The sequence below is a fragment of the Penaeus chinensis genome, chromosome 42 (genome assembly GCF_019202785.1).
Source record: "Penaeus chinensis breed Huanghai No. 1 chromosome 42, ASM1920278v2, whole genome shotgun sequence".
Lineage (NCBI taxonomy): Eukaryota > Metazoa > Arthropoda > Malacostraca > Decapoda > Penaeidae > Penaeus > Penaeus chinensis.
In genome coordinates, this window is record NC_061860.1 from 10,902,182 (window position 1) to 10,919,681 (window position 17,500).

A 17,500-nucleotide genomic window follows, 5' to 3' on the forward strand; every position below is an offset into this window, starting at 1 on the left:
AATAGTGATAGAGAAAAGGGAAAAAATAATTGGATATCCTCCATCTATTTATATGGTGAAATTTTAAAACATGCTTATGATACTACTAATAATAATGAAGGTCATCATAATAATCCTTACTACTATGGTAATATTAACAATGATAAATAAATTACTACTTCATTGGCAAAATCACGACCTTTGAGCAGAATCTTTCTATAGCCTTCTGCTTCACACATATCAAATCTTTCTGATTTTCACTGAATTTCCTCATCTGTTATGTTATGTAGATTGGTATGCTTTAAATAAATGAGAGAAAAAAATAAGACATTTAAAATCCCCCATATTACCTTATATTTTTTAGATTTTACGTTATAAGTAACATGGCAAAAATACCATTTCTTATTTTAATGGAGTGGCTGTAGTAATATGCTCCTTATATCACAAATAAGTAAAGTCTAACAATGTAGTGATCTTGTAAATATGTCAAAAAATATATTGAAGAAACTACTAATGCATGATGAACAGATACCATTGAGCTGGGGTTACACTATATATATATCTACGAGTGATACAAGATTCAAGGCCAGGATTGATCACTCTTTTGGCCAGGTCAAGGCTATCTGCATAACCTTACTGTTATTTACCCTGATCCTCACATTAAAGAAAGAAAAAGAGAAAAAAAAAAAGCTGGCACAGATATGAAAACAGGGAAACATTAATACTAAGATTTTGTATATAGTAGTGTTGATAAGGAAGGAAAGGATATGTAATGGTTAATGGTTAATGGATAAAAGCAAAATAAATGTGCTAGACATCTAAGGTCATGTAGCACTATAGTAAATGGTAGTGAAGGGTGGTTGAGTTAGTGATTAGTTGTCAAAGCTGGGCAAAGAAATTTACGAGTAAATGGGTTAAGGTTGGGTAAGGTAATGTATAGGGGTTAGATCAAGTGAAGGATGTATATGCATTTGAGGAATGAAAACAGGTTGTCAAAGTAGAAAGTGTGAGAAGTTGTGGGAGGGATCACGAAAATCGGTCCCATTTGGCTGGGCTAAATAGATTATTTAAGAATTTTGTAGAGATGGGGGTAGTAGAAGGACGGGGGCATGTGGAAGAGGGAGTTGTGTTGAGGGGCGTAGTGTTATGGGGAGGTGGACAATAAGGTTGTAAGGTAGTAATAAGGGAGGATGGGGTAGTTGATGACGAAGGTTGTGGGGGTATAGTTGTTGAAGTTGAGCATGTTGGGAGTAGAAATGTCTCCTGGGGTGTTGATTAGGGTGGATACTGTACTAGTCGGCATTGAGGAGGGGGTATTAGTTGTAGTGTTCAGAGCCAAAGGAGAGCTTGGGGTCAGGGAATCGGGCGAGTTTGAATTGGTGGAGCTATTTGAAGAAGAGGCAATTGCCTCTAATAATGGTATGGTTAATGGTTAATGGTTAATGGTTATTCATTGTTGGCCATGATAAGCCTGGAGTATGTTGGGGAGAGAAACAGTCCACCCCTCAGGGTCACTTGAGGGGTAACGCCTAGACAACTAAAGCAGGGGAATACCGTGCCCATGGCTCCCTCAGGCCGTTCAGGACTGGCACAAAGTCAGCCTTTCCATCCTTTCAGCACGGCTCTCACACCTTAGGAAGTGGATAGTAGAAGGGGTTGGTGAAGGGACAGAAAGGAAAAAGTAGGAGGGGGAAAAAAAAGACCATGCAAAATTTGTTGAGTCGAGGGCTGAGTCCCAAGGTTGGGGAGTTCCCCAGCATTGGGTCCCAGTCTCCGCCTCCTAAGCCCCCCCACGACAACAACGGGCAAGGGATTGGGGGGGAAAGGATATGTAGCTACTGTGATTCACTCTGATTAAGAAAATTAACAAAATTACCTCAAAGCATCAGCCTGTAAATTTTCACCTCCAGTTGGTAAATCTCTCTCAAGATAAGAATCACTGGACAACATTCATTTTTTTATTTTTACAACTATAACAATATTAATTTATTTATTGAAAATGTTATGCTGTGTCAACATCTAAGGTCATCAGTGACATATTCAAAATATAGTGATAGGGTGGAGCTTGAGGGCAAAATCCCCAGGTAAGGATTTTTTTTTGTTCAAATAAAGCATGTTTGTGGTTTTCCAGAATGGTTGATGGTCAAAACAAATGTACCAGACATCAAAGGTCATACACCATTATGGTAAATTGTCATGAAAAGGATAAAAATGAGTTAATGAGAAGGATAAGTGGACAGAAGAAAGGGATAAAGAAGAGAAGGAAAAGTAAAGGAGAAGAAAACACCAAGCAAAATTAGTTAAGGTGAGGGCTGGTCACCTACATTGGGCCTCAGTCCCAGTCTCACAAGTCCCCCCCCCCCCCTCCACCACCACCACCAAGACAACACTAATCAAGGGATTGGGGGGATAACAATATTAAGAATGCTTTGAAGCCAAACTAGATGCATATAGCTCAGGGGGGTCTAATGGTAATACAACCAAACAGTTCAATCAGTGGCTGGAAATAGTGTACTGTAGGCAGTGGAACCTGGGTTTGTTAGTACATCTTACTTAAATGATTTTCCTAAATATATCATACAAACTTTCTTCAGTATCAAGTTGCATACATTATTGAAATCATCTAAACAATATCTCCTACATTTGCATTTTCTTCTATATACTACATTCCGCCTTGAACCACCCTTCCCCCCTTTATCATTATAAAAAAAAAAATCCATATCAAATATTAAATTACCTCTCATAAGTTTAGTATGACATCACCAAAAATGACAATATCAACAACTAACATTCACTCTGCAAAAGCATATACTAAATGTACACCATAAATAATATTCAATGTTAACATATCCACCCACATAACTTTGTCGACTTGGATTCAGATCAAATGGAGAGTGTGTCTGAGGAAGAGAGAGTAACACTGTATGAGGAAAACAGCAAAAAGAGCTATTATGAAACAATCAAAGGATAATATGGTAAGAAACGACAGTTGTCCAAGCAGGAGAAGAGTCCAGAGAATGAAACAGGGGAACAGGGGAAGTTGATAAAGTATCAGGTACAATGGCTGAAGGGGAGGGATCCGGAGAAGGACATAAGGGAGTCACATGACCATCTAGGTGGGAGTGGTAAGGATAATGGGGAAGGAAGAGGGAATAGTGCTGCACATGGAAGAGGAGAGGATTGGGTGTTTTTTGGGTGAGTGGGCAGAAGAGGGGTAGGGGGGAACATGAGGAGGAGGATGGATATCAGCAAATACTTTGAATGTAGAGCAAATAGGAATAAAGGGATTAGAGGATGGATGAGGTAGTGGATCATTCTCTTGAGTCATATTTAGGAACTTTTGGATGTCTTCAAGAGCTTCTGGAGGGAGTTGGGTGGGGAGGTCTGAGAAACAAAGATTATCTCATGTGGAGAAGAAGAGGGAATAGATGTCTAAGGAGCAGAGGAAGAAGTGGGTGTAGGAGATGGAGTGGAACGTTTAGACTGTCTGGTGTGACAGGTAGAGTGAAAAGGAGGAGGGGTAGGGACTGGAGAAGTGGCTGAGATAGGAGTATCTGGATTTAGAATGGAAAAGGAATTTGATTGGGGGAGAGAGGTAGTAGAGATAGGTTGGTTCAGGGTAGAGGGAAGAGATACTGCGGGAGATGCTGAGACTTCTTGAAATGGAGGGGAGCAGAGCAAAGAACAGTTTTTGAATAGGTAGAAAGAGAAAAACCTTGTCAGCATGCTTCTTGTCTGGCCTAATGTAGAGTGAGACCTAGATTGAATCTGAGAACTACCACCTCAGATTTGAGCATGAAGCATTGGCAGTTCCTATAAAATACTTTATGGGAGCCACAACAATTGGCACACATGCATGACTGAGCAGCGCAATTTGAATGGTCAGGACCAGGTTTTGTTGTGGAGCGACAGCGTTTGGCTGGGTGGCAAAAACACCAACAATCCTGACACTGACAGGTAAAAAGGCAATATTGTCAGACAGGGCAGGACACACCACCAATATAAACTTCATGAGGAAGGTCATGTCTAATCTTGGCAATATTGGTGTAGGACTTGACTTCTGGGAGGAATAGTGTAGCACTGGACTGTCACACCATCATAGTCAGCAAGGAATGTGAGCCAAAAGATTTGCAAAGGTAGAACCAGTAGAAGGATGAGGGCGGGAGGAAAATGAGGTGGTATGGAGAAAGGTACTGTTATGAGGACAATAAGGATGAATAGTAGTAATAAGGGGGGTAGGGGTGGACAATGGAATCAAATTTAGATAGGTTTGTTGATGAGGGGGCAAGCCTTAATGCCCCTAATAAGGGTAAAAAAATGATTATTGGCCACAGTAAGCCTGAAATAAACGGGGAATGGAAAAGGTCTACCACTCAGGGGCAAGGGGCAGGTGATTAACTAAGGGAATATTGTGCCCATGGTTCCCAGAGGACATTCATGACTGACACAAAGCCAGCCTTTTATCCTTTCAGCATGGCTCTTAACCCAATGCCGCCGGGGAAAATTAATAAGAAATGAGGAAAATGCTATATTTGTGAAATGTCTCTGCTAGTGCTTAGCCATAAAGAAGTCAATTAGTAGACCTTGTGACCTTACGTGATTTAAATTGGCGGGAAAAATGTATTTTTCACTAGTGCTATGAATATCGATGGTGTTATTTTTATTATAAACATTATGATTACTATATTATAAATATTAGTAACAGCAAAATAAGATAACAAACTGTTTTCGTAAATCAAAGAAAAGGGTAAACGGGCGAGACAGGCAGTATTCGTAATTGGTTCATTGGTGACTTAGTACAACTGTAGCCATCTATGTGTAAAACAATCAAACAAGTAACTCACAGTGGGCATAGCACGTACGTACACGTCATGCCCGTCGGCATTGGGTTAAACCTTAGGAAGGAGACAAAAGAAGATTGATGAAGACAAGAAGGAAAAGGAAAGAAGGAGAAGAAAAGACCATGCAAAATTAGTTGAGGCAAGGGCCGAGATTCAAGGTAGGAGTGATCCCCTACATTGGGCCCGCCTCCTATGCCCACCCATGACAACAAGGAGCATGGGATTAGGGGGAGGATTTTTTTTTTTTTTAAATATTCTGCTGTGTTTAACATCTTAGGTCATTAGCGTTGTATTCAAAATATAGTGATAATGAGTTAATGATTATGGCAGTACTAGAGAACAGTACTAGAGAGTAGTATGGTAGTAAAAAGGATAGAGAGGAGTTGCTGATGGGGAACAGCATAAGGTAAAGGTTGTTAGATGGGAATGAGTTAAGGGAGTAAAGAGCATTATGTTGAAGTTTTGAGGCATAAAGGGCGTGAGATATCAATTAGGATAAGTGGACAGAACAAGGGGATCAAGAGGAGAAGGAAAAGGAAAGGAGGAGGAGAAAAGACCATGGAAAACTAACTGAGTTGAGGGCAGAGTCCAAGGCAGGGGTGATCCCCTACATTAGGCCTTAGTCTCTGTCTCCTAAGCCACCCCCCACCCCTTGACAACAATGAGCAAGGGATATGGGGGGGGGGGGGGATTAGGGTAGATGTTAGATGCAAGTATATTTCATTATAACTGTCACACCATACATGGACAAAATGTAAATTCCCATTTGACAAAAACTTTTATATTGCCAAGATTTTGGCATAACAAGAGTTAGATATAATCCTGTTACTGATAAAAACTTTATTTACATTAGCAATGTTCATACAAATGTGAAATACTCAAAATGTGGTTAATTATATTTTCAATGAAAAAATAATTTGGGCTAAGATGCCCTAGACAAAAACTGTCTAAATACAAAAGGATTACATAACATTCTATAAATGTGCAAATCTTTTCATTGCACAGTTAAAATGCCACCAAAGAATACAACTGGTTCAACTAAAATAAAATGAAGGTTCCTTTTTAAATTGTGCAAGTTTTCCCATCCATTAAACCACCTGTTCATGTGGCAGATGAATACAAATATTTTAAGTTACAATGGTTATGTATGGCATAAGCACTGGATATGAAAGGGTATAAATTCAGATACAATTTGTTTAAAGGATAATAACATGTGAGTCAAATTACCATGTTTTATTATATAAAGATTGCATGTCATAACAGAACCTGAAAAGTGAAAATGACATTTTTACATCAATAAATGAGGAGTATAACATTGTCAAAGCTTCATAACTAAACAGAAGCAGCACAAAATGGTTATGACTTAAGTTCTAAAAATCCCTTTCTCTATAAATAAATACACGTGTATAACAGATAGTCAAAGAGAAAATTCTGACCTGCAAAAGGCTAAAGAAATTTTATCCATACAAGCCATCTAAAATTATAAATTTCTAAAATAACATTACTCTTTTTACTCTTTATCTTTTTTTTATCATGGAAGTTGTGTGGATCTCAACTCGAAACGCATGATCTGCAAGAATCATCCCTTCTGGTTTTCACTGCCGAAGAATGTCAACTTGCCAAAACTTATGAGCTTTCCTCTTTGTTTATCTATTTTACTGTGATGACTTTCCATTATGATAATAATAATAACAATAATAATAATAATAAAAAAAATATCTGCATCACTGGTTTCCTACCTTCACCCACTCTTGACTATGTTCACACCATCACTGGACTCGCACAGTGATGCAGCCTTTACCGAAATAATCACAGAACTCTGCCGTGGATCGAGTCTCTCTTTCATAAGGTTGACATTACTAATGGGCCTTTCATACATCACAGGTTTAATACATTTTTAGCACTGTTAGACCACTGGGAACTGAAAAGATTCAACTCTACAAAAAGGGAATGAACTGCTTATATGACCAGGAAAGTAGTTCAGGTGTTAAGGAGCTCACACTGGATAGCTACACGTGTACAAAAAATTAAGTGTCTCCGTCGACCAACAGGACTGCACTTTCACTCTAGTTTCTGTCATTTCATAAGAGGAGTGTGAAATAAAAGCGACAGGCATTGGGGGTGTTAATTTGCCGTCTTGTCTCGTCGTTCTGGTATAAAAAGCACTTGGTTAGTTCTGTGGCACGTACAGGGATGATGAGCAACAGGATTTTCTCTTCCCCTCCCCATTAAACTTTTTTTCCCCTCTCATCGTCACCAAGTACTAATGTAGTTTGGCCATCCACCTTTTTACTGATGTAGGATCAAAGAAATAGTCTGTGTGGATAGGAATACCTTAGCATGTTGATCTTTCGAGTCTTATTACATCCTGGTCCTAATGGTTTTGAAATTTAATCAATGTAATTAGCAATCCAACGGAACCCTTCTCCATATCCTTGCCGCTTTAGGACCGAGCACATGAAGAGTTCCAGCGGACGGCCTGGGAGTTCGTTCCGAGGAATTTTGTTCTGGAAGATGAGGTATAACAGACATTAGTAATGATTGAGCTTAATTTCTCTGGACAAATAACAGTTTTTCAATCACATTTTAACTCCTTTACCAAGACACCCTACTTTGTCTTTCAGTTTTACCTTATTATGCACATTACCTGTTTATTTGCTCATTGTTAGCTTTTACTGAGATTAAGTTTTATTATACATTTTATATATATATATATATATATATATATATATATATAAAATCTTAGAAATGTTAGATACCTCATGATGTTGAAAATTCACTTAGCTACTTCTACTACTAATATAAAATAAATGAGAGGCAAATCCCTATTATGACTACATGTATAAACAAACCTACTTCACATGTGGCAAATGAAAATATGAGTATTAGTAAGTTTACAGGAAATTTTGACCTCGACTCTATCACCACCTTACCATACAATAACATTACTATGCTACATAGTATGAGCCAAAAAACAAAAGCACACAAAAATTTACATAACATGATTCAGAGGAAATAGAAGTGGTTCTTACACTGAACATAATTTAAAACTTATTTATATTTGGGAAACATAAGGAGGAAAAGAACATATGAAGAGTAGTAGAGGGAGGAGGAGGTAGAGTAGGAGAGGGAGGAGGAGGAAGAGTAGGAGAGGGAGGAAGGAGGAAGAGTAGGAGAGGGAGGAAGGAGGAAGAGTAGGAGAGGGAGGAAGGAGGAAGAGTAGGAGAGGGAGGAAGGAGGAAGAGTAGGAGAGGGAGGAAGGAGGAAGAGTAGGAGAGGGAGGAAGGAGGAAGAGTAGGAGAGGGAGGAAGGAGGAAGAGTAGGAGAGGGAGGAAGGAGGAAGAGTAGGAGAGGGAGGAAGGAGGAAGAGTAGGAGAGGGAGGAAGGAGGAAGAGTAGGAGAGGGAGGAAGGAGGAAGAGTAGGAGAGGGAGGAAGGAGGAAGAGTAGGAGAGGGAGGAAGGAGGAAGAGTAGGAGAGGGAGGAAGGAGGAAGAGTAGGAGAGGGAGGAAGGAGGAAGAGTAGGAGAGGGAGGAAGGAGGAAGAGAAGGAGAGGGAGGAAATAGGAAGAGTAGGAGAGGGAGGAAATAGGAAGAGTAGGAGAGGGAGGAAAGAGGAAGAGTAGGAGAGGGAGGAAGGAGGAAGAGTAGGAGAGGGAGGAAGGAAGAAGAGTAGGAGAGGGAGGAAGGAGGAAGAGTAGGAGAGGGAGGAAGGAGGAAGGAGGAAGGAGGAAGAGTAGGAGAGGGAGGAAGGAGGAAGGAGGAAGAGTAGGAGAGGGAGGAAGGAGGAAGGAGGAAGAGTAGGAGAGGGAGGAAGGAGGAAGGAGGAAGAGTAGGAGAGGGAGGAAGGAGGAAGAGTAGGAGAGGGAGGAAGGAGGAAGAGTAGGAGAGGGAGGAAGGAGGAAGAGTAGGAGAGGGAGGAAGGAGGAGGAGGAGGAGGAGAGGGAGGAAGGAGGAGGAGGAGGAGAGGGAGGAAGGAGGAGGAGGAGGAGGAGGAGGAAAAGGAGGAGGAGGAGGAGGAGGAGGAAAAGGAGGAGGAGGAGGAGGAGGAGGAAAAGGAGGAGGAGGAGGAGGAGGAAAAGGAGGAGGAGGAGGAAAAGGAGGAGGAGGAGGAGGAGGAGGAAAAGAAGGAGGAGGAGGAAAAGGAGGAGGAGGAGGAGGAGGAAAAGAAGGAGGAGGAGGAGGAGGAGGAGGAAGAGGAGGATGGGGAGGAGGAAGAGGAGGATGGGGAGGAGGAAGAGGAGGATGGGGAGGAGGAAGGAGGATGGGGAGGAGGAAGGAGGATGGGGAGGAGGAAAAGGAGGATGGGAGGAGGAAACGGAGGATGGAGAGGAGGAAGAGGAGGATGGGGAAGAGGAAACAGAGGATGGAGAGGAGGAAGAGGAGGATGGGGAAGAGGAAACGGAGGATGGAGAGGAGGAAGAGGAGGATGGGGAAGAGGAAACGGAGGATGGAGAGGAGGAAGAGGGGGATGGGAAAAGGAAACGGAGGATGGGAAAAGGAAACGGAGGATGGGGAGGTAGAATAGGAGGAAGAAGCAGCAGAATAGGAAAGGACAATGTTTTAGAGGAGGAAAAGGAAGAGGGAGAGAAAGGGGAATGAACTTATAACTTCCATTAACTCACCTTCCCTGTGGTCTGGCCAAAAAGACCGAAATAATGCCTAAGTTCATCTTCTGATGCAGCCCCTGCAATATCAATCTTGTTGCCGAGAATAACCACTGGGACATTAGACAGCTGCTCGTCAGTCAGCAAGGAGTCCAATTCAGCCTAAACAAAATTATGTAATAAATAAGGGTTTGTGTCAAAGGGATTTTCTAATTCCCAAATGCCACCCTGAGAAGTGTAATTATATTCTAAAGAAAATTAGGTCAATATTTAGAGAAGACAAAAATATATGCATGTACAACTAGTTGTAATCAAACATAAAAGAAGACATCCAGTACATTAAAATCACAATTTTAACAAACAGATGCAACTATGATCTTAAAGCAAGAAAAAGAAATACTAATCTTAATAACACCTGATGGTCTCTTTCTGCAAAATTTACCTTTGACTCGTGAAAACGACTTCGATCTGCTGCATCTATGAGGAAGACAATGGCATCTACTGCTGGGAAATAATCCTTCCATACTCGTCGGGCTTGGTGATGGCCACCCAGGTCAAATGTGGTGAACTTAATCTGTCCGATATTCAGCTCTTCCGAGGCTGTGAATAAAAACCACAATCATAGGAAATGTTGATGTTAATATTTACAATGCTGATTATCAATATCAATATCATGTATGTCATTCAAGTGGATGAGGGGGGTATGGGGCATCCAAATCTTGTGTTAATTAAAAAAAGAAATTGATCAAGCAGTCACATTCATTATCTGCATTCCACAGCAACAAAAACTACAGAACTTGTACATACTTGGGTGGAGGGTGGGCACGTGCTGTGCCATCCGTTCATCCTTGAGCATGTGGAGTAAAGTGGTCTTTCCTGCATTGTCGAGACCCAGGAAAAGGAGCTTACCACTCTTCTTCCACAGACCTGCCAGCCAGAAGGAAACGAGAAATTAGTGATACAAAAATGTATATACACATGAAAGTACTTGTAATTTCTGTTAGATTCAGTGGTAGTTTTTTTTTATCCCCCCAGTGAGGGGGGTGGGGTTGGCATTGTGCCCAAAAATTATAATATAAAAATATTACCAAATAATCCTTGTAGGGCTGGCGGATCTGGCTGGCTGTTAGCTTCATTCTTTACGGTTAGTGGTCATAAAAAATTATGCATTTCCTTTTAAATCAATTAATTTATCTGACGCTAGAGTCTTTCCCCATCTTTTCACCAACACATTTTTGATTTCTCGTTTTCAAAAGCCACCTTTCAAACAACAGAACCTATTCTCTCTCCCTTTAATTTTTTCACCTCCTGATCATTCCCTCAGTGACGTTGTTCCTGGTGGCCAGAAAATCACCCTCTCAAAATTAGCACTCAAAATCAGGAGAATCAGAAGAAAAGAGAAAAACTTTTGGAAATGCTGTTTTGCAGAACTAGGCATCTAATGGTTACACAAGCAAACAAAAACAGAGCCAATATACTGGCAAGTTGCATTAAGCAGGGAAATTTAACCTTCCATTTTAAGATAATTATAAAACGTATACATATAAGTTATATGCCAACTAAACCACTTGTCTCACACTGCCTGTATGGGACAGGTGCAATCCAGCTGTCTTCTCGCAGTTGCTTCAAAAGAGTGGTTTTGCCTGACTTGTCCAAGCCCATGAAAGCACACTTTAGTTTGGGAGTTGCCAGACCTCAAAAATATAAGCATTAATTACTTCAAAGAGCTGACAGTTATAAATATATATATATATATATATATATATATTATGGGACACAAATATTCCATAAATAGAGCTCTTGACTGTATAATAATAGTCACAAATAATATGACAAAACAAATTTTGATCCAGCAAATATCTGTCCTTTTCCGGTACCAACATACAAATATATGAAAATGTAAAACCCACTTGTTTGGCAAATTGCAGGGTTGACAATAAAACTAACAACTGTAACTACTTACTGAGTTCATACCTATCAAGAAACCCAGAAGTAACGAGATGAAATGCATATATTTACTTGATGTGAAGTGAGGGAATAATATAAACAAGTTAACCCCTTGATGACGGGTGAAGAAGAAGAAGAAGAAGAAGAAGAAGAAGAAGATGAAGAAGGAAGAAGAAGGTGAGAAAAAATAAATAAATAAATAAATGAATAAAATAAAAATACGCTCTGGAGATCAATGGCATCGCACCAACTTTGAGCGCGTGAGTTCAGTACATCAAGCCAAATCACTGGCTCCTAGTGCTTTGGCGCACCACCGCGGCATACAGCCACATGCCATAGATCGAGCAATTTGATTTGACTCCTCACCCCGTCAGGAAGGGGTTAAAAATCTGCGCATCATTCATAAACATCAAAGAAAGACTTACCTAGATACCCCAGTACACCAGTGATCCAATCCCAGAGAAACATTTTGACCAGTATTCTGGAAAAAGAGAGAGAAAAAAAAAAATTAAACTAGGGTACACAACTTTAACGCAATCAGCACGGATGGCAAGAATACATGCCCACCGTAATATGTTTATTTTCTGTATTAAACATAGTACTCTACAAGTGCTTAATCAGTTATTAGTCCTACCTATCTCACCTGTTTACCCTTATCTTGACTTTTGAAAAGTCTTTTATATTATTTCATTATCTTAAATGTTACCAAGATTTAAATAATTTAGTAATCATAACATCAATGAAAATAATAACAGTATCAACATCAACTGTATTAAAAAGAAAAATGCATTTCCCTGCCAATTCAAGGAATGGGGAAATCAGGATTGGTCACTAGGGCTACTGATAGACTCCTTGCTGGCTGAGCACATGTGGAGCCATCTGTTTGTAACAAAATTCACAAAAAACTACAGGGGACAGAAGGTAAACCTGTGGTAGTTGGGTTAAAAATGAAATTACAATAACAATAACTGTAACAATAACAATAATAGTGACAAAGACTATAACTACGTTTTCAATCATAAACACTCCACAATTTCCAAGTGAAATTGAAATAAATTAAGAGCCAGGAAATATACACTAAACGATATTATGTAACATACTTGGAGTGGATTGTCACTCGTTTGTGTTGTGATGCACAGGTCAAGAACCATTGGTTTTGGGATTAATACTTGTGTTTATAAACTAATAGCTCATTAATCCTTAATCACCAGTGTTCAAAATATTACGTAAATGCCAGACTCATACAGGATGCTGGACAAATTTTAATGGCTAAAAAATAACTTTAGAAATGATAAAGTTTCTGGCTATATTACTAACATGAAATTGATGCATTCACTAACTTATTTATTTAATAGTAATATGACATTAGCCTTGAAAAATAAAGTTATGAAAAAATAAAAACTACTCAAAAAACTAGGGACACCTGTTTTATCATTCACAGCCAGCCACAGTTGCAGTATGCTGCTCGAACTAATATGTCTAGTAGAGACGTCTCCAGCCATCCCACCCCCAGGCCTTATGATCCACAGGTTGTTTTGGTCCTATTTCACCATGTCTGGGATCCTGGACAATGGCACCCTATATCTATGGTACACAGGAATGCACCTCACACGACAAGACCACAACTCAAACTGAGATGGCATGGAGGTCCACCAGCCTCATATACCTAGCATCCTTTCCTTGGCAACAGAAGCTAGGCTTGTCAATGGGATTCCAAACAATGCTGGTTATCAATGAGGTGTTTCATTTTTTAGTCTATTGCTCTTTTGTACAAGTATTCACAAGAGCTTATTCTGACTACCTTTGTGTCAAATTATCTGTATTTGAACTCCTTTTTTTCTTTTTTATAGCAAAATCCACATCTCTGCAGTTATTTTTGCAAAGTAAAAGAATAGGAAACATATGTTTACCTACTTTTGCCTTCGGAATTAATGACTAGGAAATAAAAGTAAAGAGGGATGCCAAGCCTATTTTTGAGCGGCTTTCTCTCCTCAATGACTGCAGTCAAAGCCTAGTAAAAGTTAGCACACACAACATTGAGTAGGCTGAACACTTGCCATCTGGCACTTGGGCCAAGTTTGTCATGGCAAGTATTAATGCCATCCACATCCAATGCGTGACTAACTGGCTGCCACATTTCATGAAAAATTAATTAACAAAATAAAAAAAAGTCTATAACACAAAACAACATCTAATTAAGACAAAAAAAGAGAGACGAGAAAAGATCAAACCTCTCATATTTCTTCACAGTAAATTTCAAGGACAGAAGTTATATTTTCACTCAAATTGCTCATCAACACATTCTTTAAAAAGTTAGAGGGATGATGATGACTTCTTGATGACTTCTTGATGACTTCTTGATGATGACTTCTTGATGATGACTTCTTGATGATGACTTCTTGATGATGATGACTGATGATGATGATGATGATGATGATGATGATGATGATGATGACTTCTTGATGATGATGATGATGATGATGATGATGATGATGATGATGATGATGATGATGATGATGATGATGATGATGATGATGATGATGATGATGATGATGATGATGATGATGATGATGATGATGAAGAAGAAGAAGAAGAAGAAGAAGAAGAAGAAGAAGAAGAAGAAGAAGAAGCAGCAGCAGCAGCAGCAGCAGTAGTGAGGAGGGAGATAATTTCTAAATACCTCATAATAAATTCTTAATAAACACTATTAACAAAAGGGAAAATAGCAAATTGTATAAATACATACAAAAAACAACAACAAAATAATCCAGCCCTATAACTTTACACAACTGTATACCATATATTTAACAATACAAGTTTTTCAGCTAATGTATTGCATAATGTCAAATATACAAGTTATTAACTACTAAGGTGTTCTCTTATCAGCAATTTATTTACACTTTACCTAAATATATCCAAGCCAAATGATCATCCACTGTGAGAACCCTGCAAGAACCAGCATACACCTCAGCACAATGCCACATCAGTATTACTCAGCACTTCCTCATCCCTTTTTTTAGGTATTGTCTGTTCCACACCATGGAGCACAGATGATGCCAGGCATAACTCGATGGGATTTGAAAAAAAATGGAGGTGCTGCTTAGGCCTATATATTAGATAGGTAATTATAGAGTTAATGAATTTTCCGTTTTAGTACCCCCCCCCCCTCCAACCCCTACAACTAGGGAATCAGGGATTTCAGGAGGGTTGGGGGGGCAGGGGGGAGGTCCCAAAGCTAAATAGCAGCTAACAATCTTTTAGGGATCCTGAAGGGGACAGGGAGTGTAAGGTAGGGAGAACTGGACAAAATTGCTTGTATTATAAGAAGTCTTAGAAGATTTTACACGGCATTGTGCAAATGAAAAGAATGAACAGGATCTTAAAGGCACAAAGAGACTTCTCAAAGCTTTGCCTCCAGATGACCTCTCAGCTGCCATATTTCCCTAGGCAAGGGCTCTATCCCCGGACCCCATCCCAAATGTAGTATATTCCCCTAGCCTAGGGCTCCATCCCCCCCTCCCCTTCAATTGCCTTGTTTTCCTAGAAGGGGCTCTGCATACCCTTCCTTATCACATTTAATATCTGACTGCTTTATCCATCACAGTATACAATACATTTAAAGATGTAAAGTAATTTTACCTTTTGGTGAAGGGTAGGGGCATGCATAGTACGAGTGCTGTGACAAAAGAACTGTCAAATTTGCTGGTAGATGGTTACACATGGGTATGGATGGAACAAATATTCTAATCTAAAGAAAAGTGTGTATATAATAAAATACAATTTCTGGCATAACTTATATAGAATATAATCTCAATAAATACATATCTTAAAGTACAACCATAATTTTCCAAAGACAATCACACCTCTAAAAAGGTCTCACTACTTTGAGGTATTATTTATTAGCTTTGGTCTGTGAGAGATCATACCCAGGCTTTTTCCTCTAACAGCATTACTGGTTCTCACCGACCAATGCTACCATATGGTTCTGTGCATATTTTTTTCAAGCCAATACATGCAATAGTATTAGAATGCAATCTTTACATTTGTGTGTGTGTGTATGGGGGGGGGGGGGCACTAAAAAAAGAAAGAGTAAAATGTACAATGTCTTTTAAAACAGGTGATAATGACTGGTGAAGACTTCATCACATACATATGCAAAGAAAGTATATGCAGGATTACCCCATAGCAAAAAAATTAACTGCAAGGTGAATGACAGCTGGCCTTAGTTGTGAAAGGCATGTGGAGAATACTACTAATACTGCTAAGAGCAATCATATAGAATAATAATGATATCATTAACAAAATACTGAGAAGCAGATTAGTAACTGGTGGTAATATCAAGAATACTGATACAAAAAATAAGCAAAGACTAGATTTTCAAAACATGATGAAAAGAAGAGTCCATCACCAAGATAACACACTACCTCTCTGATTCAGTGTCAACCACTGGACCATGACTTCTCATTCTCTCAAGTAAACAATTATATCTAGAGCACATTACACTGCTGATAGTAAGCATCTGAACTTATCTCTCAAGGATAGCAGACTTACAAACACTTACAGGACACTAATATTCTTCCAACACTGTGTACACTTTAAGACCATGTAACTCAAATGTGTTGAAAAATTATCAATGTGATGAGAGAGAGGATGAGATAAAAGGAAAAAAGAGAGAAAGTAATACTATCTCTACTAATAAGCTTATCTTTGAAAAAAATTCAATGGTGAAATTAAATCACGAGGATATTTGTGTGTATATATCAATAAACTGTACCTCCTTATCTTGCATGTATATCTGTATACACTGATACACAAAGATATATAGATATGAATAGTAAATTAGGTTATCAAGATAATCAACAGGTCAAACATTTAACTTTAATAGGGAGACAAGCACCCCCTGTACCCCCCCCCCCCCCCTGTATTAGCACTTCATGCCAAGTGACATTTGTTATAGAAAAGAAATTGCGACACATACCATCAGTGTGGAGGGTACAGATGAGCTGCCCAATCACAAAGTCTTTTTGGGAAATTGAAAGTCCCTTTGCACAGATTCGTAAGAAAAAATGATGATACTTAAGGTAACTTGAGTGGTCTAATATAAGCAATTGCCACATGCTTTTTGCCTGTCCACACTTTGGTAAAGACCAACAACTGTCCACCATCTATATTCTGACAAGGTAGCACTTGCAGACTTCCCTGCAACTTATTATCATAACCAGTCTAAGTTCTATCCTGCCTGAATATATTCCCGGTTTATTAATCTTTTTGTCAAGTGCCAACTAGTGCAGAGGACTCACCAGTCACCTGACATTATGTCCACAATCTCAGGCACAAAAAATACTAGGTTTGGGACAATAACTCTTAAAAGGATTCTTGGGCCGGATTCCTATACTGCATCAAAGAAAATGAGAGTAAAATATTCAATTTGAGTTACGGCACAAATATTTTCAAAAGTTATGGTTCTCTTCCAACTTAAATTTCTATCCCAGATAAGTGGAAGCACTTTTGTGACACAAGAGGTCTTCTATGCAAAAACAATAAAAAGATAAAAAGGATGGTTTATGTTACTGAGACCTACGCATAAAGATAGAGGGAAATAGGCACTGCCATCTTATAAAGCATCAGAAATAGAAAAATAAACAACACAGGTACATCTGCAGCAACCTAATATTTACTGCAAGATGACAAGTTTATTTATGTTGCATTTTCTGTAATTTTACACAAAGTGCAAGTAAATGGGGAATAAAAGAAGGGAGGAAAAGTTAGGTTTGGATTTTTGAGATCGCATGATTACCTGGTTTTCGAACCTCGTCTCTTGCGCAACTCTCAGTAACAAAAAACAAATAAATAACAAATAAATAAATTGACTAGACACAATAGCAGCTTACTCATGACAGAAATGACCCTTAATTTCGTCCAATACATCAGTAAATCCACATTTCCACCTTAGGAATCAAACACAACCTATCCACACGTAGCCTAAACACATAGCCGTAATCACAACTACAATTAATTCTTGGAACACACCACACGCCCCCCCGAATCCTTAATTGGCTTTTACAGCATTAGGCCATCAGTCAATTGGGACACAAAAGATCACCTCCTCGCTAAGGCAGTCAGGTCTAT

General features: G+C 39.1%; 1 protein-coding gene across 2 annotated transcripts in view; it reads right to left on the reverse strand.

Annotated features, from left to right (window-relative positions):
* Window positions 1-6,038: 6,038 nt before the first annotated feature.
* The window catches only part of LOC125047833 (GTP-binding protein SAR1-like), a 12,324-nt gene continuing 862 nt past the window's right edge, over window positions 6,039-17,500 (reverse strand). For both annotated transcript variants that reach the window (XM_047646340.1, XM_047646341.1), the window contains exons 2-6: window positions 11,797-11,852; window positions 10,232-10,351; window positions 9,867-10,024; window positions 9,443-9,586; window positions 6,039-7,327 (exon numbers count right to left, since the gene is read on the reverse strand). In XM_047646340.1, coding sequence (XP_047502296.1) covers window positions 7,211-7,327; window positions 9,443-9,586; window positions 9,867-10,024; window positions 10,232-10,351; window positions 11,797-11,839 — 582 coding nt within the window. In that variant the 5' untranslated portion in view covers window positions 11,840-11,852 and the 3' untranslated portion in view covers window positions 6,039-7,210. The remainder of the gene's footprint in view (window positions 7,328-9,442; window positions 9,587-9,866; window positions 10,025-10,231; window positions 10,352-11,796; window positions 11,853-17,500) is intronic.